The sequence below is a fragment of the Branchiostoma belcheri genome, unplaced genomic scaffold (genome assembly GCF_001625305.1).
Source record: "Branchiostoma belcheri isolate BF01 breed outbred unplaced genomic scaffold, Haploidv18h27 scaffold27, whole genome shotgun sequence".
In the NCBI taxonomy this organism is placed as follows: Eukaryota; Metazoa; Chordata; class Leptocardii; order Amphioxiformes; family Branchiostomatidae; genus Branchiostoma; species Branchiostoma belcheri.
Window position 1 is genome coordinate 479,279 of NW_017803876.1, and position 24,397 is coordinate 503,675.

Here is a 24,397-nt window from a genome sequence, read left to right on the forward strand (position 1 = left end):
TTTGTGCCTTACACAAAGTACACATAAAAGCCTGTAAGCAGCCATATTTGGCTGAATTGGAAAGGCTTTAAAATACAACACAAAAAGCGCGTATAGATTAGCTATTTGTTAAAAATTCTTTACGATTGATAAAAACCTACTCGTTACATATCTAGCTTACATTAAAATGTACCACACATTAAAAATACAATAATGTAATATAAAAATAGTTGATTGAATGTTTCTTTCAGTTAAGTTTCTTTCAACATAACGTAACATCAGTAACAGTAGGAATGAACGAAAGTGTATTATTGTGTCTTCCAACTACACACCGCCCAGCCCAAATGGGCTTATAAAACACCAACAGAAAGAAAATATTACAATACAAAATGGTACAGAATCAAATCAAATCAAATTGAAAGGTAAAATAGGAGGTAGGTGAGGTAGATACAGACATAGATGAGGTACACACGGTACAGAGATTCAATTCAAATAAAATGTAAGCAAAGAATAATAATGAGTTCCAACCTACATTGGGAATACATTATTATTAAAGATAGCAACATTAAAAGAATATTTTAGGGTATGACCAAAATTATAGGGCCAGACCAAAACAAAGCTGTTGATGAAGCACATGTGACTGAGACATAATATTGTCTCCCCGAGACATACAAAATACATAAATACATGTATTTTAAAAACAATATACAACTGGTAACTATTAAAAAGCAAAAACATTCTTGAGGATTTCTTTGGCAAATCTTACCTCAGACAAGGGCAGCTCGACCTTGACGGTGTCCTCTGTCTTGTCCACGAGTGTCTGGAGTGCCGTGTCGAGCAGCAGCACTCCGTTCAGGTCCTTTCTCATGCCGATGGCGAAACCGTCTGACATCAGCACCTTTTCTGCCAGGGGCAGGTACTCACATCTTAATCTGCTGCCAGGGCGAGCTGGGGACAGGGGAAACACATGTCAGTTTCTTTATTTATTTATTTATTGGCAATGACAACAGGTCAAGACACAGGTTATCGAGGCAGTGGTAACTCATTAGATAACCCACATATACAGACGTGGAGACAAACATGAAATAAGAAATCTACTATAAATACAAGACCTGAAATAAAGATAACATATTAACTGGTAACAAAGTACAGTACTATAATACATAATATAACTATTTATTATATATTATAAGCAAATCAAGACATCCTAACTAGCAGCAATATGTGCGAAGAGTGGGGATACTAATTTATTTAATTGGGATGAATGGAAGGCTATGGGTAAAAGTTAAATATGAATGCAAGTTTAAAAGAAGAATCATGACAAAAGGTGGTTTCTGCAGTGAGCCTTGATGTTTCCATAAACCAAGTACGTATGGATTTGTACTCATTGGCAATGAACCATATTATCATTACAAGGGTCAGCACAGGTGAATATGACCTTAAACAAGATGTTCCACCATAGTGCTCATCTGGTAACAACTGACCTACAAAAAGTACAGACATAGTTACATAATGCAAGAAAAAGAAAAAATGAATTAGAATCTAATCTAATTACGTAATGTATTGCACATAGCACGTCAACAGAATGCCTCATTTCTAGGACGTATTCGCATATTTAAGGACGATATCCCGTCTGTAGTTTTCGAATGTTGTGTCAGAAAACATATCGTCTGCAAATTCCAACGAGATCCATGAAACATCCAGGTTATGTGCAGGTGCGGGATGTTCTGCTGACGTGTTCATGTTCATCATCAGGGATCATGTCGTGAGGTTGGGAAAATAGTTATAAACCAAAAATTATTGACAACATTTCTTTATAAAGAGGAAGAGAAATTGCACCTGCAAAGTATTGACTTAAAAAAATTTCCTCCCTTGCCTTGCCCAATCCTTTCTGTTCAGGGTCTAATACAATGTCACCTCTACAATTATTCTGAGATTCGTTCTGCAAGAGACAATCCTGAGAAATAGACCTAAGATCCCATGACTCATCAAATAATAATAACTGCACACTGGTTTGAGAGCACTTGTACCATCAATGCCAATTGTAAAACTTCTGCTTAGCACAGGGGGGAAACAAATATACCACACAACACTTAAAATTATATACATACCTCTAAATGTATTCTATGGCACCAAGGTAAGGTTGCATGTTAATGTTCAAGCATCAACAGTTATCTATATTTATATGTGCCAATGTATGCCAGTGGATCAATGATAACATCAACAATTTGGTATCAAAGTTCATTACAACATCCTGTCACCGCCACCTGCTGCTCCATTTGACAAACATGTCCGCATTTCTGCACTTGTGTCATCCAAATATTTTCTTAAAGCAATGCAAAAATTTCAGCTGCCGATCTCACACCATTGCCAGAATGCCTACTGGTAATATTGCATGAACTTTATGATACCATTGTATCTGTACCAGTGACACTGTATATGTGTTATCTACACAGTGCAATTACTTGTGTAGGTGAGTCTTTGAGCCAACCTATACTTTTGAATGGCAATGGCTGACAGGATCTCCAATACTGCCAGCCAGGAGGATTTCACATCTGTCCATCTTGGATTTTATGGTTTGGGCAGGATTTGACTAACAAGACTACATGCATATAGATGGATGGTAACATTGACAATGACAGAGAGAGGGCTCATGCATGTACATTTGTACATGTACAACTAGTGCAGTCTTGTCATGATTATTGAACCTATCATAACAAGATTTGCATAAACACAAGGGCATCTACATGTACATATATACTTTTACATTTTGTGTACATGTGGTGCTTTACTTTTATGTGGTGCCTTTTATATTCGTACTAGTATCAAAAACAGTGTTCTTCTATCATTTGAATGTACATGTCAGACAAATGGATTTCCATATTCATGCTGCCTGCCATCAGAGAGACATACATGTAATGGAACACAGACAATTTTACACTACGAATAGTAGGAAATGTAGAAACCTGTTGCAAGGAACACAACTACCGGTAGACAAATAGCTAGGTGACTTGATTGCCAAAGAAAATTATACTTCCCAATTATCGTACATTTCAATGGATACCATTATTGATATCATTATTAGAATTTCATCTCTACCAAGTAGACCTTTTTACAACTTGTGTATTGTGACATTCTTGGCAAGTACATGTACAATGTTGGAAAGCAATAACGGTTTTTAACCAGACATTTGACTACTGAGTACATGTATGGCAAAGATGTAATACTTAATATAATATTCTGATTGAGAATCTGAAATTACACAGGGAACTGACAAGTAATATCAGTATGATTTTTGGCCATATCTTAAATACAATTTCAAGAATTTTTTCTAGCACAGAATAATAGAAAACACATTAAACTTAAGGAATCCCGCCAAAACATATTTTGCTGTTTAGTTATGACTTATCAATATTGACTTCTTCAACAAGCCCTACTAGCAGACTTGTGAAACATAGTGATGCATACCGGTTCACTGGACTTGGATCCGGACTTGTAAGAATGTTTAGGTTCAAGTCCAAAAAAACCTAAAAGTCAAGAACCGAGTCCGGACTTATTGCCATAAAAGACCATTTCACATACCCCTTTTCTTTCCAAACCACCTAAAACCTTCTGTAGATTGTAAAATCTTTGCTGCAAAATGAAGAAAACATTGCTATCGGGCATCATCAAGTATCGGCCTCCATGTTATGTGGCCAAAGTTTCACCCAGACAACATTGCAAGGTTGCCAACATGCAATTTTGTATATGCCATGGGTTTAGGTCCGGACTTACGAGTCCGGAACTGAACCTAAATCTCTGGACTTGAATCCGGACCTGAACCTAAATTGGGTTTAGGTATGCATCACTAGTGAAACATATCATAAAACATACAGGTACAGTGTACCGTATTCCTGACATGAAACAGGCACATTCATACAACAAGACTATAAATAAACATAATGTATAGATATGAGTGGAATCTCAAGTACTAGTAGGTTCAGCAAAACATTCCACTAATATTAAACTATGTTTAAGTTTCAGAAACTGTAAAAATTGGGCCAACAAATGTTATAGTGTACCTCTGCTTTTTTTACAATCATACTATACATTAATTGCACATAACCAATAAGCTTGAGGCAATTTTCTTGATGTCAGTCAGTTTAGAAACAAACTTAATGTTAATCTTTATTCATTTCAATCAACGCATACGCATATACATTGTACTCCTGAATTGTGTGGATCTTACATGATCTTATCAATACATAGTGATACTATTCTGAGAGTATTGAATAAAAGGCAATATATCCCAGCTACCATAACAGTAGGGAAGATGGGGATTGAACATTGAGGTATACGTCGATCAGGATTTAACCTTAGAATTCCCTGCTGCCTAATCCTATAACCAATGCAGATTTGGCGCCAAGCGGCTACCTTAACAGGCTAAAGGTTAAAATGCTGTCATAAAGCACATGATCTGGCAACAGCAATATATTATAATCAAGTCAGAAACAGTGCAATAAATCAATGGCAAGTACATTCTTGTAAACCATTAACAATTTGTCATGTGTTTACTGCTTTTTCTCGTCATTTCAATTTTTACCATACTCATACTGTTGATGATGTTTTTCATCCTGTTACTAGTGTTTAGTCCTTCTTCTATTCATTCAACTTGTTGATGTGCATATGCCTTATAAAGTTGTGTTGTCTTTTCACTTATTTCATCAATGTCTTTGAATATGAATTTGCTTGAAATCATACATTACAACACTGAAAACATTTTGTCCATTAACGTTGTCCAACCACTGGTCTCACAAGGATACAACAATTACACACTATCAACCGATTAACACAAGCAAAATAGCCTCTGTGACCTGTTTATTTAGAAATTGGACACACCCAAATTGATCTCATCAATTCTCTTCCTCAAAATCACCTTTCAATTGGTCTTCATCCAAAACAGATAGACTGCTTACAGGTAAAAGGCATAGATAGAACTTTGGCATTAGGTATGACACCTAATTTATCCAATCATCCTGTATTTGAAAGAAAATTATAAGATCAACCATTATATGATCAACCTGATAAATAATCTCACATACTGACCCTGCATAATCAGGCAAAATGGCCAGTAGGTAGTTCTACAAGGAGGGAACTATCAAAAATAGATTAAGCATCTTTTCTGTTCCAACATGGACACCTTTTATTCTGGCCTTCTTGCATGATATGATTGTACTTCATTGTACTACTAAGTACATTTGCAGTATGTTCCTCCTTTTAGTTTTACTAAGTTTCAGTTCTTGATCTGTGAGTGTGACACCTTTTCTTAAGACAAGTTCAAGAATGCATAGCACAATTACTGATTATTAATCAGGAAATGCACTAGAGAGAACACCAGTGAAAAGTGTGATAGAAATATGCACAGCATTTGTATCAAACATTTTCTAATTCTGATAATTAGCTCAAACTGTCAAAGTAAAACCATTATTTGGCATGGCAGCTTTGTAGGCATCCAGAGGGGGGCTTTACCCTGGGCCGACTTTTGACATGCAAGCTAAGGCTTACATATCTAACCCCTCTGACATGTCGACACAGAGGACCTTAACTCGCAGTACTTTATCAATGGAATACAGTACACCTTACCATTTCAACATGGCTGAATCATGCTTTGTGATCATACTCTATAACGATACGACATCCCATAATAAATGCAGACCAGTCATATGTCTGCTTTGGCAAATGTAGCTTGTATACATGAAGCTGCTTGAAGAATTGTCGAATTAGGTATAATCAACTGTCCTTAGTTGACCTCATACTGTTATTATGTATCGGAGTGAACATGGAAATAGACACATACAAACCATGACTTGCATAACTTAAGAGAATAGATGACCACGATTTCTCTTTTTTTTCCTTTTAGAAAACTCATCCATTCCATAAGGTGTACAGTTTAGTGCTTCATGATGGAACATAATTTCAACCCTTCCCAACATGCAACATGCTTGAAGCAGCCTTGATGACAAAATTTGGGACATTCATAATTATAACTAAGACACTGGGGGAAGTATTGTCGACAAATTCTTTTGACAGAACTGAGCTGGTTTGTCACACTGGTTCTTCCCTTTGTGGTTAATATCCGTATTTTGCCCATTCCGGCTCAAAATTAATATCTTGAGGCAATACCAGGTGCGTACGCCAGGACCATGATTCAGTTGTTTCGGCAAGGCAGACCTGTATCATTCGTAGGGATCTAACTTGTTTACCTGCGATGCTGGAGCATTGTGTAATCGTCTCATTGCTACGAAGGTATCAAATATTGGGGATGATCAAAGTAAATTATGATTCCGTGTTTCCGATTCTGCCTACAGGCGTTTCCAGGCACACGAGACATGGGTTCGGAAAAACCAAAATTTTATAAGACCGAACGCGAACGTACCCGGAAGAAATTATAGGCTTACCTCCGAGATCTGACTTGGTTAGAACCGCCCCGGAGTTGACATCGATGACTTCAACTCCTGTTTTCGTCGCCACCAGTATCGTGTTGAGGGTGGGGTGGTAGGACACGCCTGAAACCCCCTCCCCACACGTCAGACACCCCTCTTGGGTGACAAACCACTCGGTGGCCGCCATCTTGGTCTCTCACTATTGAAGGTGACGTCATGGAACCAACCATGTTTGTTCCAGAGGGGGGTCAATCTCGTATACCGTATGGTTTTGTAGTTTCGAATATTAAAATCTATCATATATATCTCGTGGATACATGATTCGGCAAATAAATTTGTTGAAAACAATTCAACGTGGATGAAAAAAATAGGAGGAAGGAATTTCTGCAAAATAAGCGTGACACGGAATTGCGTGTAAAAGAAGGGGTTTGAATGCGGAGATCTTATCTAATCTCCAAGCAGATGTAGGGTGCGGCTCAAATGCGAGGTTTTGGAACTATTGATGCGGTTTTCTAGCGGTCCGCTAGGGGGAATGCAAAAAGGGGGAATCGTGGACCACTTGTCTACAGAAACACGCGTAAAGCACTGAGCCATTGCCTGATTGCAGATTGGAGATTTCAAAGCTCCTGGCTTTTAATATAATACTGGGGCTCCGTTACTTGAAAATGTGTGGAGAGATGTGGCAATGTATCAATGCAGGTCCTTGAAGGTCAATATTGTTGGGAGATATTCTAATCAACACCACAGCACATGCGTTTACCGAGAAAGGTATCATATATTAAAAAGTAAGCTTCATCTTGATGTGTCTTGGCCAAATTATTCAACGGTGCTACATACAGTAGATTACCTTCTACCCCGTTAGTAAAATCGAGCAACATTGTCCATTGGCATTGTGATATTCCGCCCATTCCTCTTTGTTCTTTCTCATTTTACGCGTTTTTACGCTATAACCTCCTTGGAGGAATCAACTACTATTTAAATGTGCACTTACTCCCTCTAGCGATTTTAGACTGAATAGCGATAGCCTTGTAATGATAGGTGCAGCCACGACATCTCCGTGTTAGAGTGCGATATAGAACTAGTCAAAAGTTTACCCCCTATCTTGCACAGGATTTAGCATCGAATAACGACTTAGTTGTGTATTGTTAGTTTTTTGACGCTCAGTACTAGTATTCTAGGATCATAGTACGTTTTCAAACGGTTTACAAATCATAACATTACTCCAACACAGGAGCCAATGTATCATAGTAACGCATAATAAAAGTTATTATAATCATAGGAAGACCTGTTCTTCATTGTAATAATCGTACAGCTGAATTCCTGCCTTTCAGTTCACAGAAGTTGGAATTGATCGTTAACCTTAAAAATACACATTTAGCCTTTCTAAAACCTGTACTTGAACAAAGATGATGATGATGACTGGTTTATATGCAACACGTGCTCAGACATACCGCTGCAGCCTTATCTGGCTGAATTAGGGCATGCTACAAATCTTATGTCCATCACAATTCTATACCCTAATAGACAAGGTACTATTACTAATTCATCAAAATCAATTATACAAACATAGGCTAAAAGACAAGGTGCGTACTGGTTAACAATCATAAAATAACTTTACAGTAAAAGAGACCTATTGATTGGAATCCATTCCACTTTACTATACTAGGCCAAAAGTCGCACCAATCTCGGATTTAAAATCTTTAAAAGCGCCCTGAAAACAATGTCAGATAGAGACACGTCAGATCATGCGATTGGCACTCATGCACATGAATATACATATATATCATCGACGGCCAATTGGGTTCCCTCTGAGGACCAATCAAAACACGAGGATTCCCCGGATCCGCCTCCGGCAGGTAAAACAGGATCTGCAGGAGAGATCACAGGTATTCTCCGGGCTGGTGCACTACAGGTAAGACGGGGTGTGCGCCCAGAAGGTGTGTGTACGATTTTGCCCTATCAGACCTGTCTTCTATCTGTTGACAGCGTGTTTTCGCTTCGCCGGATAGGTAAGGAAGTCTTTGTCGTATTGCCATTAAATCATCGGGGCTAGCAGGACTCAGACAGCGATACTAGTACCCCCTCGTAAGCACTTTTGAGGTTAGTGAGCATTCCCTACATGGTGAGGGCGGTCGTGTGGATGGACGCAGTAGTCTAGCAAGTGTACGTACGTGTATTTCTGACTTTCCCACGGTACTAAGAAGACTGGACCTGGAGTCTCTCCATGAAAACTTGTAGGAAACTGAGGACCGATATAATCTGTAGGTGTGCTGGGTGTATTGTACAACACAGCACAGCAAGGTAAGACAGTTTCTTTTTAATCAGCTCAGTCGTCCTGCAGTCAACCTGTCAAGGTGTCAAATCACACGCATGTTCGCAAATATCTATATCTGACTGATATCATTTGAATCTGACAACTACTTTTATGCCCAAATCTGCATAAACCTGGCCAACTGCATCAACCTGGAAATCTCTGTTCTTTTCCCAGTCATTGTGTATGTATTGTAAACAGAGAAGTAACGTCGGCATTCACACGACCTCCCACCTGTTGAAAATGTACACACAGTAAGTGTGAATCGACACAAGGGTCGCTGCCTGTACGTGCTGAAGTGCTCCGTAATGCTGCTGTAATCTCAGTTCCAGTCCCAGAAATACGATGTTCATACATTAGACATGTATTTAGCTTTGTTAGATCTTTAGTTGTAGAAGACCATAAAAAAGTCCCTGTACTTTTTGTTGTGTCAATAAAGAATCTCATTATATTCATCGTAGCCATGCTATGATAGTCATGTTCGGCAACAAGGATAATCAAGGGAAACTGCATTGTGAATTTGTGACCATCGGCACCTGACGTGGCGATTCGTTTGGTAGCAAAGCGGACGATGCAGTGTGTCTGACCAAGGACAAGTGCTATTGTGTTTTCCTGCTGTAATGTAATGATATGCGCCTGTTATGTAATGATAATGATAATGATGATGCGCTCCGATTTCAGATCTGACCTCGGACGACGTGCACCCGAGAACCACTGACAAGCTCTCGCCTCCCAAGAAATGTTGTCAACACTGAAGCTGGTTGCTACGCTACAAGGGAACTAAAAACCGAGACAACGCAAACGTTGAGGTCGACATAACATACATAAAGCGCACTTGGCATTCTCTATTTGCATCTGGAGTGGCGTGTCGGATGACCGCCGACATTTTTGACATGCTTCGGAGGACAGACACGACTGGAACCAATCACGTCAGGCGTCCTTAAACCCGCGCGTGACGTCAGGCGCACGTCGCTTTCACCTGGGCCGTCACCCCGCTGAAGTTCGTTGCTTTTGAAGTATTTTCTAGTACGTAAATCCCAGGTTCTGTCGCCGCCATGTCGGACACAGAGAAGGAGACATGTTTCCTCAACAGGCGGACGGCCAGACTGTTGGTGATCATCGTTATTTACACCATGTACATTGTCGTGGGCGCGATCATCTTCTGTGCTATAGAAGGGCCGGAGGAGAGGCAGACGGGACAGAGGGTCCGGGATTTCAGGTGAGAAAACTCTCGTGCTCCGGCATTGGTAGAGTGCTCGCTTTGTAACCGGGAGGTCGTGAGTTCAAACCCCGGCCGGGTCATACCAAAGACTTTAAAAATGGTACACACTTCTTTCTCTGCTTAGCACTCAGCACATATGAGAACGAGTGTGGGAACGGTCAAACACACAGCACTACCAGCGGACTAGCCCCCTGCTGCAGTGCCTTGCACAACTGTGTGTCGCCCAAGGGCTACGGAAATGGAGATGGGAACCACCCCTATGCTCTGCATAGAGTGTAACGGGACCTTTTTTTTTAGAACATGGAAGCAATAAGAGGGTAACGCTGGAAAAAGCCTTGATTTCTTTCTTTCCATGGCATATGTCACCTCATGATGGCCTTGGACCAATCATTTACACTAGCTAAGGACGATTAAAGAGGCGGGCCGATTATACTTACGTAACCAATGTTAGTGTCGTCTCAATGATTCTTGCGTTTTCTGCCCAGACTGAGCAGACTGGGTTATTTCCTCTTTTAAATTGTACATCTTTGCAGTTATATGGCAATCACTCTCGTGATCTTTATTTGCAATCGGATACATATTCATGTACAGATACAGATTCATGTACAGATATACAGATACAGACTTCCCGAGTAGGATTACCGTGTCAGTCCCTACACCTGAGTGATGGTCACAGTTGACACGGTGGCCTTCGCGTGGATCGCGTGGATTTGTTTAAGGTGGATAACAGTTATAACATGCCAGAATAATCATCATGGTGCCCGAAGGCATGCAAAGAAACAAGAAAACTTATGTGCACTAAATTTCAGTGTAGATACATGTGTGTTTAACAGTTGAATCTAGCCATCCACATATGCATATCACGAACTTCAATAGACCCCATGCACTTACCAGTGCTTAAAGTTATATACAATAGAGTGGGGTTTCTAGAAAGAAATCCTTGTGTAACTAGCTGATCACAAACTTGTACCCAATGCCAGTGTCATTTCAATGATCCTAGAAATGTATGAACACCATGCAATGTCCATGCAATGTCCTATCTAGAGCGGGTTTTCTGGAGAGGAAACCCGTGTGTGACAGATGCGGAGTTTGTCAATTGAGGAGTATTTTTCAATAAGTTCTTGTAATGTGTTATCACCATGATCCAGTTTTCCGTTTTCAGAGCGCGTTTTCCGGAAAGAATTCCTTGTGCAAACTGATAACAACATAATAAATATATAGATAAATTTGTATCCGATGTTGTTATTAGCATTTTACAATCATTGTTCTTGTAATGCATGCTGTGTTATCACTACTGATATTGCACATGTATCCACAGTAGTTAAATGTCGACGACTAAGCTTGGCCGGTCATGTAGTACGTAGCAGTGAAGAACCAGCCAGTAGGCTTCTACTCTGGAACCCTGATACAAAGAGAACATGACACTTAAGAAACTTATTGAAACTGAAACTGGCTTGGAGGGACATGAACTGATCTCTGTGATGAATGACAAACAGTTTTGGCGAGCTAACTTTGTATGCTCCACCTCTATTATGGAGGATGAAAGATGATGATGATGATGATGATTGCACATGTTCCGTTTCCAGAGCGGGTTTCCTGGAGAAGAACCAGTGTGTGACAGACGCGGAGCTCGAGGAGCTGATACTGGAGGTGATCCACGCCACCCACCGCGGCGTGGCGGTCCAGAGGAACGTCACCGGCCCGCCCGCCTGGTCATTCGCACCCGCTATGTTCTTCGCCGGGTCAACCATCACTACTATAGGTGAGGAGTGAATGTTTGAATGAATGAAGGGTGGGTGGATGGATGAATGAATGAACGAGTGAATGAAGACATTCATACCCACTGGGACCCTCCACGCGACCCACCGCGGCGTGGCGGTCCAGAGGAACGTCACCGGCCCACCCGCTATGTTCTTCGCCGGGTCAACCATCACTACTATAGGTGAGGGGAGGAGTGAATGTTTGAATGAATGAAGGGTGGGTGGATGGATGAATGAATGAAGAGTGGGTGAATGAATGAATGGTGGATGGATAAATGAATGAAGGGAGGGAGAAAGGAATGGAATGGATGGATGAATGAAAGGTGGATGGATGGATGGATGGATGGATGAAGGAAGGAATGAAGAGTGGATGGATAAATGAATAAAGGAATGGATGGATGGATGAATGAAGGGTGGATGGATGAATGAAGAGTGGGTGAATGAATGAATGAATGAATGAATGAAAGAATGAACGAGTGAATGAAGACATTCATACCCACTGGGACCCTCCACGCGACCCACCGCGGCGTGGCGGTCCAGAGGAACGTCACCGGCCCACCCGCTATGTTCTTCGCCGGGTCAACCATCACTACTATAGGTGAGGGGAGGGGTGAATGTTTGAATGAATGAAGGGTGGATGAATGAATGAATGAAGAGTGGGTGAATGAATGAATGAATGGATGAATGAATGAATGGTGGATGGATAAATGAATGAATGAAGGGAGGGAGGGAGAAAGGAATGGAATGGATGGATGAATGAAAGGTGGATGGATGGATGGATGGATGGATGAAGGAAGGAATGAAGAGTGGATGGAGGGTGGATGGATGGATGGATGAATGAATGAAGGAGGAAGGATGAATGAATGAAGGGTGGATGGATGGAGGGTGGATGGATGGATGGACGGATGAATGAATGAAGGAGGAAGGAATGGATGGATGGATGATTGAATGAATGGTGGATGGGTGGATGAAGGAATGAATGAAGTGTGGATGGATAAATGAATAGAGGAATGGATGCATGGATGGATGGATGGATGGATGGATGACTGAATAAATGCATGAACAAACGAATGAATGAAGACTTTTATTGTACAGTAGACTGCGCATCTACATATAAATGCGAGTAAGATATGTATAGAATTTCTATATATGTATATGTAAGGTTTACACAACAATGCCGTGTCCGGTACAGACTGTTGATCAGCTTGTCCTGTGCTCTCTGCACGTATTTGTTCATCTGCTACTTCATAGTCTGTGTCCGGGTCCGTGGTCGATTTTCACTTCTTTACATCACCGACTCTCCAGTAAAGTCGTGTCATGGGATAAATAAGAGAAATACAGTGTGTCCGGTTTCCACCCGAGGGTCTGATATCTTAGGCCATGTTGATTTGATTATATGGATAACATCCTCCGGGAGCCCCAAAACTGATGCGCGCGAGCGAATAAAAAAAAGTTTTGCAAAAAAAAAAAAATTGTTTTCATTATGAAATCTACGTGGTCATGAGGGTTGAGCAAATGGCACAGAATATGGTTTGGCGAATAATCTAGTCTTCAAGTTCATTTCTTTACAATTTCGTCTTTTTTTCGTTTGATTTTGGCATTCTACGACATTGGTATAGTTTTTATTAATTTTTTTTGTAACTTATGGTATATTTTTGCTCATTTTGCAACTGCTTTGTACGATTTACAGTAAGGTTGAAAACTTTTTTTTTTTGGAAACGGCCGAAAATTCATGCGCGCGCGGATGTCATCCATATAATCAAATCAACATGGCCTAAGAAATCAAGTAGCTTGCTTTTCTGGCGCCCCTCTCGTTCTCTCTTTCTGTCTGTCTCTTTCTCTTTCACCGTCGGTCCGAAAATACTATGACTTAAACTGCGCGAAATGGTACAGTTCGTTTACAAATCATCTCACACCAGTATCGTGACTGTGTTATAACTTGAGAATTGCATTATTACGCGCTCTCAATGTTACAGAAATGGACACGGGACATAAAAGGTACCAAGACAGAAATCTGTGCACCACCTATTTTTTTAGATAAACCTCAAAAGATACTGCCTTGACTTAACAAAACGTACAAGGACTTTTGTATGGTCTTCTACAAGTAAAGATCTATCATAAACAAAGCTAAATACATGCATGTATGAATAAACTGGTCGTCCTACGTACAGAATATATGTTAGCGGCAACAATGAAGGTTTAACTACTGGTATTCTCTAACATGTAGTCTCTAAGATTTAAACAGCCAAGAGCCCTTCGCCCGCCGGTCAAAATTACCGCTACGGGGAGTTGAGCCCGAGGGGAATTTGGCTGGCCCTAGACAAGTAGGGACAGCCAAATTCCCCCCGGCCTAGACTCCCCCGTAGCAGTAATTTAGACAGGCGGGCGAAGGGCTCTTGGCTGCCGAAGGGAAAGGGTTAGTGGCCCAAAAGGAGTTTGGCACCCAAGGTACTCTCCCTGCTGCTGTTCGGTATACATGGTGCAATAAACGTGACTTAACTCATGCCGCACGTTTCCCGCAGGTTACGGTCACGTCGTGCCGCTGTCCGACGGCGGGAAGATCTTCTGCCTGGTGTACTGTACTGTCGGCATCCCGCTCACCCTGCTGCTGTTCGGCATGCTCGTCTCCAGGATGAACACAGTCTCCTACAGCGTCCTCGAAATGCTGCACAAAAGGTCAGTATTTGGGACAAAAAAAAGCTTCGGCGAGAGCAATTTCGGCAACGGGATTCGAGTAGCCTGTGTGTCCCAAAGCATAAATGGACAGAGAAAAATATCCACCGGGTCCTACAGGGGACTAAAATCTGCACAAAAGATCAGTAAGTACAGCAAAAAGAGCAATTAACGTTAAAGCTGCAGTAGATTTTCGGTAAATCTACGTGTGTCTTAAAACATCAATAGGCCGTGAGTTTCTAATGAGACAAATGATAACGGCAAGTCATTGATCCACGGTCAGTGTCCTACAGGGTCCTCGAAATGCTACACGAAACTCAGGCGCTTCGGCGAGAGTTGAAGCTTTAGTAGATTTTCGGCAACGGGTTTCAAATAGCGTGTGTGTCCCAGGGCATAAATAGACATAGATATTCTGCACAAAAGGTAAGTATTTACAGCAAAAAGAGCCGCTGTTCGGCGAGATTAATTAATGTTAAAGCTACAGTAGCTTCTCGGCAAAAACATCAAAATATAGATACTACATGTAGTATGTACTATACGAAAAAAAAAAACATAAGAAAAGTAGCATGCATTTGTAAAGCAAATGCATGATATTTACCTTCATATGGCCTGACCCAACTACTTGCGTATTCTTTACTCGAACCAACTCCTAAGCTTGTTCTGCTCATTTAGCCTCTCCAACGCTGCTGCAACTTGCTACATTTGTACATAATGTAACATAAGGTTATAACGTAATCAAACACCAAAGGGTGTCCGCTGCGGCACCCGTTACCATGGCGACAGACGTCTGGTCAAGGTCATATGATTAAAAACGTTCCCATACTAAACCTGGTGTCCTTCCGTTCATTTGCAGGTTCGGGGAAAAGGCGGACCCTGGGACGATGAGGATAGTACACTTCGCCATCGTGGCGTCGGTCAGTTGCACGACGGTCATCTTCCTGCCTGCGCTGGTCTTCACCCTGGTGGAGGTGGACTGGAGCTACTTCGACGCCCTGTACTACTGCATCATCTCCCTCACTACCGTGGGGCTGGGAGACTATGTCCCGGGGGAGAACATTATGCAGAAACAACGGGACCTGTACAAGATCTGCAGCACTGGTCAGTGGGACATCTTTTCGTACTAAAACATTTTTAGACCTTAGATCCGCCCGCAACTTTGTTGCATCGGTCGACTTGGCGAAGGACTTTCTCCAGAGTTTGCGATTTTTACCGCTAGATCTACTGCCATTTCTTCAAATAAATTTAGCCTATTATATATAAGTTCCTTCCCTAAGATTTTTAAATGCGCTGAAATTATTTTTAAAGATGACTTAACGTTAACGTTACTACTAATTCTAAAGAGAACGGCCGCGCGCGGATCCGGATACTTATTCTGTGCACATGCAGTTCAATTCTATTCAGACGATTTGAAATGCAGGTCGACTAGTGTTTTGATTGTGAATATACTGCATTCGATCAGTACAATTTTTCAAGACTGCTCAACGATAAACAAAGAGCAACGTTACTCCTTAACCTCCTTTTTTTCGTTCTGATGTCCTGTAGTTTCCATTTTTCCAGTTTATCTAGTGTTCGGGCTGGCCGTCATGCTGTTGGTTCTGGACAACGCCTCGCGCTTCCCGGAGTTCCGAGCCTATCTGTCGTCCCTCTCATGTCTGGACGACCATGCCATACCGAAAGGTAACAACTTGTTGTTGTTGATTCCTAGCATTATCCAAACTGATATACTGATCTGTGCACTCTTTCACCACCATACCATATGTCTAGTATTTGTATTATCCATTCGGAGTGCTCATACCTGTGCGTCGCATTTGTACCCTTGCCTTTATCACAAAATGAGCACAATGTACCGTAGATACATGTAATTGCTATTGAATCATTTACCAACATGATGAAATGTTCTTTATTCACAACCACCTGTTTAACAAGAACCAACGTTTCGAGGACCCTCTGTCATCTCCATCAGGGCAATTATAATTATGTAATTTCTCTGATGGAGATAACAGCTGGTCATTGAACAAGTGGAAGTGAATAAAGAACTTTTCACACAATGCTATTTCAATAGTCAAACGTTGCAGGTAGATACATGCATGATCACTAGCCCTTATTCGTAAGTGCCTGGTCTCTGGTCATCACAGATCACTCAACATCTTGCAGCAGTGAGGGACACTATAGACTTTTAAAAAATCTGAAGGACACTATAGACTTTAAAAAAAAATCTTATTGCCTCTTTGTACTTGTATCCTAAAGTTGTTTCACTCAATTATTGTCTATATTTTAATGTGTTATCAATATTTTATACAATACGTCATTATCGGATATACTTCTTTTAACACTTAATCTTTTAACGCTAAAATGTTACAATTGTTAATGTACATGTACATGTAATTTACAACACAATTCAGGCTGTTTCAGCCTGCAATGTTGTTTTGATGAGTAAAGTTTAAGTTTAAGTTTAATCACATGTAGCTGAACGGCAAATTTCCCCAATGGTCATGACGCCAAGCACCACATTTTCTCTTCCCCCCCCCCTCCAGCCAACGGTACATCCCCAGAACTGTTGAGGCAGGAGGAACAGGAAGAGGACATCCAGCTGAAGAACAGCGTGCAGAGGGATTACAAGTCCCTGGCTGTGGCTGGACACTGACAGACAGAATATATCATGTATAATGTGTAAAGACTCTGGACATTTGTTAGTCTAGATAGCAGGAACATGCAGAGGGATTACAAGTCCCTGGCTGTGGCTGGACACTGACAGACAGAATATATCGTGTGTAAAGACTCTGGACATTCGTTAGTCTAGATAGCAGGAACGTGCAGAGGGATTACAAGCTAGATAGCAGGAACGTGCAGAGGGATTACAAGCTAGATAGCAGGAACGTGCAGAGGGATTACAAGTCCCTGGCAGTGGCTGGGCACTGACAGACAGAATATATCGTGTATAATGTGTAAAGACTCTGGACATTTGTTTATATATATAGGTAGCAGGAATATGCCTCTCAATGTTATGTTTACCTTCAGAAAAAAAGGGGTCAATGACCTGGACCAGACGCCTGTTACCATGGTAACCGGTGATGCAGCAGACATCATGTGAAATGTTGAATCATATTATGCAGGACAGAGTTGGGTAAGAATATTAAGAATAAAGAGAGCAGTAGTTTGTTGAGCTAGACCGTCCCCATGTGATTATGCATTTGCTTTGCAAGTGTTATCCCTCTAGTATTATGTTATATCACTTCTGTTCTTTGCTGTACGTACTTCTGAAATGATGTACATCTTACTAGTTTTTTTTTTTGTGTGGAACAGTAATTTATTTTGCCTTAGGATATCTAAGAATCTCCCAGAAAACAAAATGACTTCCGTGAATTACACTTTGTCTTGCAATTGTTAGAACTGAATTTCCCATATTGAATTGTAAGAGTACCCATATTAGTCTAGCTTAACAAATATTCCTGTGTATTTCACTTTGAGAGTGAAGCACATTGGAAATTTATCATATATATTTAAATCAGCTACTTTAATCTATCCAATAATGCTGAAGAGCACTAAGAGAATTAATACAATAAAAGTGGAATAATCTTATGATAAAAGTATGTACTTTGTAAGTTTAGGCTGTGTGTACCAAGTGTTGCATGTATTGTGCTTAGGCCACACCAAGTAAATTTTATGGATGACGTCCGCGCGCGCATTGATTTTGGCCTGTTCCTAGAAAAAAAACAAGAAATTCCGTTTCCTGTAACTATGACTAAAGAGTCACGACAGTGCCGCAAATAGGTTTGTACGGACTAAAGCTTATAAAGCATCAAGCAAGACTTCCATTAGGAACTCAGTTTGGTACATGCTGCCACATTTGAAGAAACTTGCTGACCGCTCCATCTATCTCCCCAAAGCACAAGACGACAACTGCTGTTCCACCTGATTTATTGCTGTTTTGATGATGAATAAAAGACTTCTTGCTTGTTACACTGTGTCACCTCATTCAATTTGTGTCCTAACATTTGTCGTCTCTTAGTATATTTCTAATCTAGGCATCTTGTTTTTTAGGGCCCTTCTTGTTTTTTTTCGCCCTCTCGCATTAGATTTAGGGTCTCCAAAGGACGTCATCCATAAAATTTACTTGGTGTGGCCTTATGGCACATCAGATATCCATTTTTCCAACTGATTAATGCATACCACTAGGATCCAGGAGCGCCATACATGTGTGTACTATAGATAATGTTACTTAGGCCATGTTGATTTGATTATATGGATGACATCCTCCGGGAACCCCAAAACTGATGCGCGCGTGCGAATAAAAAAAAGGTTTGCAAAAAAAAAAGTTGCTTTCACAATGAAATCTACGTGGTCATGAAGGTTGAACAAATGGCACAGAATATGTTATGGCGAATAATCTACTCTTCGAATTCATTTCTTTACATTTTTGTCTTTTTTCCTTTGATTTTGGCATTCTACGACATTGGTATCGTTTCTAAATGTTTTCCTTGCAACTAATGGTATATTTTTGCTCATTTAGCAACTGTTTTGCACGATTTACAGTATGGTTGAAAACTTTTTTTTTTTTTTGGAAACGGCCGAAAATTCATGCGCGCGCGGATGTCATCCATATAATCAAATCAACATGGCCTTATTTAGCAGAAAAATCCATTGAGTGTGTCAGGGGTATCTGACTGAGAAAAGAGTGGATATTCCCACCAAGACCTGCTTTACTGTGTCTGTCCAAGGAAGTTACAGATAGACCTTCACTCTTGTTTTCTTTAACACTACAATAAGTTAACACACAGCTGACGAAAATAAGAAATATTCAAGACACACTTAAGTTACCACTTTACTGCTTTCATAAATGTAAACACACAAACCACAGGTGAAGAACACAGCCAAACTAAGGAGCTCATTGGTCAAACCAAATATACATTTAATAGTTACACCTCACTCCAAAGTGCATCAAAATAAGCACTCAATTTCATGTGCAAAGGCATCAAATTTTACAAAAATTAATTATCTTATTAGGAAAGAGAGAGTAGCCAAAAATGTACATATTTCATTGACAAAGTAATACTAGTACATAATCAGAAGATATTATCACCCGTGGCTTTGTGCAACTATAATAATCTATAGATTGCATTAATAGATGGAAAAGTTGTCAAAATGATAGAGTATGTTACAAATGCATTGTAAAATCAAATGTTAAACATAACTATACATATCCTATTTTGTATGGTATACAAAGTTCACTGTGACAATTATGGTTCTGTTGGCTTCATTTCTTTTTCATAATTTACATCTCATCATCGTCCATTCCAAAGTCATCCTCAGGAAAGTCCCCAACAGTGACGAAAACAGGCTTGACAAACCCTCCATACTTGGGAGGGCATTCAAAATATCTCTTTCCAGCCACGCTGCAAACAAGAAGAAAAGACGTTACTTTATCACTTGCCACAAATGTTATACAGAAATTATTACACTGTATACCTAAGAGTTAGGCAAGTGTAAGGTGAAATTAAAATCTGACAGTACTGCACCTATTCTAGAAAAGTTAAAGGCCCTTCTGAACCAATTCTGACAGTACTCTGAGCTGCCAAGATATTAAGTACAAGAGTTAATCACAGATAATCTTTAGAGTGTAGATTATGGATCTATTTGTGGATCTTTTATGTTTTGACAGGCATTAGGAAGGTCAGTTGAAGTGTTGTAACCTCCTGTACAGTACAACTTGCTCACACTAGCTAGATGTACCTACCTGCCATCATTCTTTCCCAGTGGCTCGTCATACTTCACCCCAACCCACCAGCCTGGTTTGAAGTCCGTCATTCCTGCCAGAATCAAATAATATTATAGACACCTAGTTCTACAAATGCACATCATTTGCAGCTATAAGGTATAGTCATGGGGGTCAAGGGGAACTCCAGGTCAATTCCAGAAGGATAAAAGAAAAGCTGCAGTCACATTTTAATGACAAACTACTTGACAGCCAATCGATTTGAACAGCACGATTACGAAGTTTCTACATATAATATTAATAGTTATGGCATTTATATACACCTCAATTCTTCCAAGTTACCTGCATTTGGTGAAATAATGGTGTCTTCAGCAGTAATACAACACAGTTGACAGAAAAAGTTCCAATTACACTAGTATATTTACCTTAATTCTGCAAGAAACACATTGCAGCACACATTACTTGTAAATGTTGTAATGTATATACATACACACACCATCCTTGAAGTGACTTACCTACATACATAACTTCCCCCCTTTTTGTGGGCGCATTGGCTGTTTTGACCTCACACCGTGAGCCTACTGAGATGGCCTTGGCAGCCTCCTCCTCCTCTCTTTCCTTCCGTTGTCTCTCCTCCTCCTCACGCGCCTTCTCCTCCTCACTCTTCTCTGCAAACCTGCCCAGCTTGTTTCTCTTCTTCCACCCCAGAACAGAGTCTGAAGAACAAGAGCAACAAACAGTTACATGTACTAACATGCAAACAAGCCATATTCTTTTACACATATCAATGAAGATTAGACATCCAGGTAATGAGTATAACAACTAGTCCTACTACAGGCTCTTGTTCTTCCCTCTCACCATCTAATAGTGGAATGATCTTGCGCCTAGTGTAACACAAGAAAACAGTTACTCAAGAAACTGGATAGATTTTGAAAACTGACAGACGTTTCAGGTAGCATTTACTACTTTTCATCAGTGACTGTCACTGATAAAATTGAGTGGATGCTACTTAACTTTAAACGTCTGACAGTTTTCAAAAATTTATCCAGTTGCTTGTGCAACATGGTACAAACTTGTGTTTACTCACTTCCAAGGTTCTAGCAGTGGATAGTACAACAATAGTCTTTACCTTGTTTCTTCTCATAGTCCTCATCCTTCATCTCATACTTCTCCACTTTGGAAACATCCTCAAAGTCTCCTACTTGAATGGAAGAATCTTTGTTCACAACCTATTAGAACAGAAAAAAATTTGCAATACAGGACAAGTGTCAAGCACTTTAAATGCTAATATCAGGGAGTACACATTGTACAGTATGTTGTAATACTAGTCTGGACAGGCAGCAAATGGTATCTTTGTGGTTAAAGATGATATTGATCCCAATAAGAAACATTTACCTGCAGTCAAACCTGCCCAAGATGGCTGTCCAGGGGACCAAGGTAAAGTGGTCTTCTTGGACAAGTGGCCTTCCACTTATGGATTTAGAATATTTGGAACTGGGAAAAGTGGTCATTATAGCTGTTTGGCTGTACCTTATCCTTAGGCCACACCAATTTAATCTCTTGGTTAATGGATTTGCCCGCTTCATTTTTTCTGATTTGCAAATAAAAATAAAAATTCAGAATCAACTGCAAAATGCTCATATTTTGCCTTTAACAGTTGAAATCAGTCCTTTTCATCCTGGTTGTTACAGTTATTCCATCTTTCAATGCAATGGTATCATTAAAAGTTAAAAATTCATTGTTTAAATTTTGAACAAGCCTGGTGTGTTGACTTCATGGCTCCTATTGTACCGTTTTGGGCCATAATAGGATGCCTAGGCCTGTTTTTATTTTTTTTATTTTTTGGCCCGCCCGCTCCATTATTTTTCTAGAAAAATCCGTTAACCAAGAAATTAAATTGGTGTCGCCTTAAACAAAATCCCTTACATGAATCCTCATGCCGTCATCCACGGGATAAGACCCCAGCAGGGCGTCGTTGTTGTCCATCGTTGTGACCAGTTTGTTCTCCTTTGTGAAGACCTGCAGGTCCATGTGTGCTGCTGGGCAGCCTGTGATCAGCTCAAGCTTCATCTGAAATAATCAAATACACATGTTTTTACAGTATAACAAACAAGAATTCAGAGACTTCAGGCCTCCATGAAATACTTACTACCGGTAGTCTTTTTTTCCGTGCTAGTGAAGCAACAACAGTAGTCAAGGAGGTCATGTAATGAAAAAGCAGCAAGCTCTACCAGAGATATAGATGTGGGTAATGACTTTCTCCCACCAGGATGGACTGAACAAACCAGATCCACTACAACCTGAACTAAGGGCCATGCGTGGCCGTGGGGTCGTGTGGCGCAATCGGTAGCGCGTTCGGCTCACACCCCAGAGGTCGTGGGTTCGAACCCCACCCATGTCACCGATCTTGTGCCCTTGGGAAAGGCACTTTACACGACTTTCCTCACTTCACTCAGGTGGAAATGAGTACCTAGCTTCGGCTAGGGACGTCCCTCGGATAGGACATTAAATGGAGGTCCCGTGTTTGGGGAGAGCCACACCCCACGCACGTTAAAGATCCCACCACACCTTTCGAAAAAGAGTAGGGGCATGCCCCGGTGTGCGATGGTACAAACACTACTGTATGGAGTTGGTGATTCACTTCAAATCACCCGAATGGAGGCCTGGCGAACCTCTGTTCCGTATCAGCCACATGGTGATTACATCACCACACATGGTGATTACATCATCACCCGGACGGAGGCGTGGCGAACCCCGTCTTGTATTAAGCTAACGAAAGGGTATGCCACCTCGTAAGGGGCGGTATAACCCCGACCAATACGGTCGACCGATGATGATGATGATTAAGGGCCATGCATAAACACAGACACACACACACAGATACACCCACACAGAGACACACCTAAAAGAGGGCCTGCAAGCCCTTTTTCGTAAAGCGTAATCAGGCCGTTTTAGACTTCGTAATTCGTAGGCAGCCTCCGCAAAAATCAACGTAATTCGTAATTGGACATTAGCCACAAATCGTAAAGTCGTAATCAGCTCTGAGACTTTAACGTAATTCGTAATAGGCGGCGAAAATTTTGCGTAATTCGTAATCACTACCCCCCCTTGCAGGCCCTCCTAAAACAATATTTACCTTATTTTTCATGGAGGTAACCACTGTACATGTATCAAATGATCTGATAATTACTTCGGCTGCTCAGACAAATTTTATCATCACCAAACTTACTGTGGACTTAACATCGGTCAGTCAAGTTACCTAACTGTAACCAATAATTGAACATTCAACAAAGCTACTTTGGTTCGGTTTCTGTATCTGTATCTGTATCCGTATAGCCGGTATAACCGCCTTTCGGCGTAACACACCAGCTTCGCAGGCACGCGGCGCGGCGGCAGCTGGCTACTAGTATATTACACCGATCGACTTGTTACACCTAACCCTTGAACTTCTAGCTCTAGACATTGTTTAAAGCTATCTATTGACAGTGCCCCTACTGTACTTGGTGACAGTGAGTTCCACTCTGCGATAGTTCTTGGAAAGAATGAATTCTTGAACACCTCAATCCTTGGTTGATAACTCTGGTACTTGAATGCGTGGCTATTTCTTGTTCTCTTCTGGGCTGGTATTAGGTACTTAGTAGTTGGGACATCCACCAGTTTATTAGTCATTTTGTACATCATGCATAGTCTAGACATCTTTCTTCTGTCTGAATGACTATGCACACATCACGCCCCCCTCCCCATATCGTACCTTCAGCGCGCCGATTGTCAGGCTCTTGTCGAAGCGTTTCTCTGAGCCAAAACTGCTCAGGGAGCTGGAAATTTGCACGTTGACGTTGGACGCTGTCACCACGGAAAACTCTGTCATCTTGAAAATGTAGATACTGCACTCTGAACGCTCTCAAAAATTATTTTGAACGTCGTTTTTTTGCCTCCACTACTTCCGGAATGTTCTTTCTCGTCTGACAACACTCATCTCGCGAGATTAGAAACATCCAATGGGCGTCTCTCTTACGAAATTCCACGGTTCTAAAAGACTATAAAACGATTTGTGATTGGCTAGGACATCTAGATGTTAGGAAGAGCGGGAGACTTCGTTCTTGAGGAAAGATCTTTTTGTCCTTACTTGCCTTTTTGCTCGCCAAAGAGATTTTGATATACTCGGCGGGCGTTTATACTTATTACAGTAGTTCGCGGAACGTTTCGGCCATTCTCCGGACCATGTTTTAAGGCTGGATAAGCACGACAATGCGCCTGATCTGTAGCGTCGAGGTCAACAACCGCCTGTGCCCCTCCCACAACCTCGCCAGCAGTAAG

General features: G+C 40.9%; 4 protein-coding genes across 8 annotated transcripts in view; 2 read left to right on the forward strand and 2 right to left on the reverse strand.

Moving 5' to 3' along the window:
• LOC109472224 (baculoviral IAP repeat-containing protein 6-like) overlaps window positions 1–6,622 on the reverse strand; it is a 154,294-nt gene extending 147,672 nt beyond the window's left edge. The window contains 2 exon segments of the mRNA XM_019771825.1: window positions 746–927; window positions 6,417–6,622. Of these exon segments, the coding sequence (XP_019627384.1) occupies window positions 746–927; window positions 6,417–6,588 (354 nt within the window). The 5' untranslated portion in view covers window positions 6,589–6,622.
• Window positions 6,623–8,290: 1,668 nt separating this feature from the next.
• On the forward strand, window positions 8,291–18,094 carry LOC109472334 (potassium channel subfamily K member 1-like). Of its 4 annotated transcripts, XM_019772037.1 has the most exons (9): window positions 8,291–8,702; window positions 9,394–9,931; window positions 11,521–11,696; window positions 14,217–14,370; window positions 15,221–15,465; window positions 15,925–16,044; window positions 16,902–16,977; window positions 17,086–17,167; window positions 17,234–17,328. In XM_019772037.1, exons 2-8 carry the CDS (start codon window positions 9,768–9,770, stop codon window positions 17,117–17,119), a joined length of 969 nt encoding a protein of 322 aa, XP_019627596.1. In that variant the 5' UTR covers window positions 8,291–8,702; window positions 9,394–9,767; the 3' UTR covers window positions 17,120–17,167; window positions 17,234–17,328. The 4 variants fall into 4 exon arrangements, with proteins under 4 accessions (XP_019627596.1, XP_019627594.1, XP_019627597.1 ...); XM_019772035.1 differs by lacking the exons at window positions 17,086–17,167; window positions 17,234–17,328 and adding an exon at window positions 17,343–18,094 and having other exon boundaries at window positions 16,902–17,058; XM_019772038.1 differs by lacking the exons at window positions 17,086–17,167; window positions 17,234–17,328 and adding an exon at window positions 17,343–18,094 and having other exon boundaries at window positions 8,291–8,410; window positions 16,902–17,058.
• Window positions 18,095–19,176: 1,082 nt separating this feature from the next.
• Window positions 19,177–24,397, reverse strand: part of LOC109472263 (tubulin-folding cofactor B-like) — a 6,648-nt gene continuing 1,427 nt past the window's right edge. The window contains exons 1-6 of one of the 2 annotated variants that reach the window (XM_019771918.1): window positions 23,832–24,054; window positions 22,007–22,150; window positions 21,210–21,309; window positions 20,596–20,796; window positions 20,102–20,174; window positions 19,177–19,760 (exon numbers count right to left, since the gene is read on the reverse strand). In XM_019771918.1, coding sequence (XP_019627477.1) covers window positions 19,640–19,760; window positions 20,102–20,174; window positions 20,596–20,796; window positions 21,210–21,309; window positions 22,007–22,150; window positions 23,832–23,948 — 756 coding nt within the window. In that variant the 5' untranslated portion in view covers window positions 23,949–24,054 and the 3' untranslated portion in view covers window positions 19,177–19,639. Of the gene's footprint in view, window positions 19,761–20,101; window positions 20,175–20,595; window positions 20,797–21,209; window positions 21,310–22,006; window positions 22,151–23,831; window positions 24,055–24,397 lie in introns of those variants that run through there. The other variant, XM_019771919.1, reaches the window with a different exon arrangement.
• The window catches only part of LOC109472261 (leucine-rich repeat protein 1-like), a 7,434-nt gene continuing 7,203 nt past the window's right edge, over window positions 24,167–24,397 (forward strand). The window contains exon 1 of the mRNA XM_019771917.1: window positions 24,167–24,352. Coding sequence (XP_019627476.1) covers window positions 24,329–24,352 — 24 coding nt within the window. The 5' untranslated portion in view covers window positions 24,167–24,328. The remainder of the gene's footprint in view (window positions 24,353–24,397) is intronic.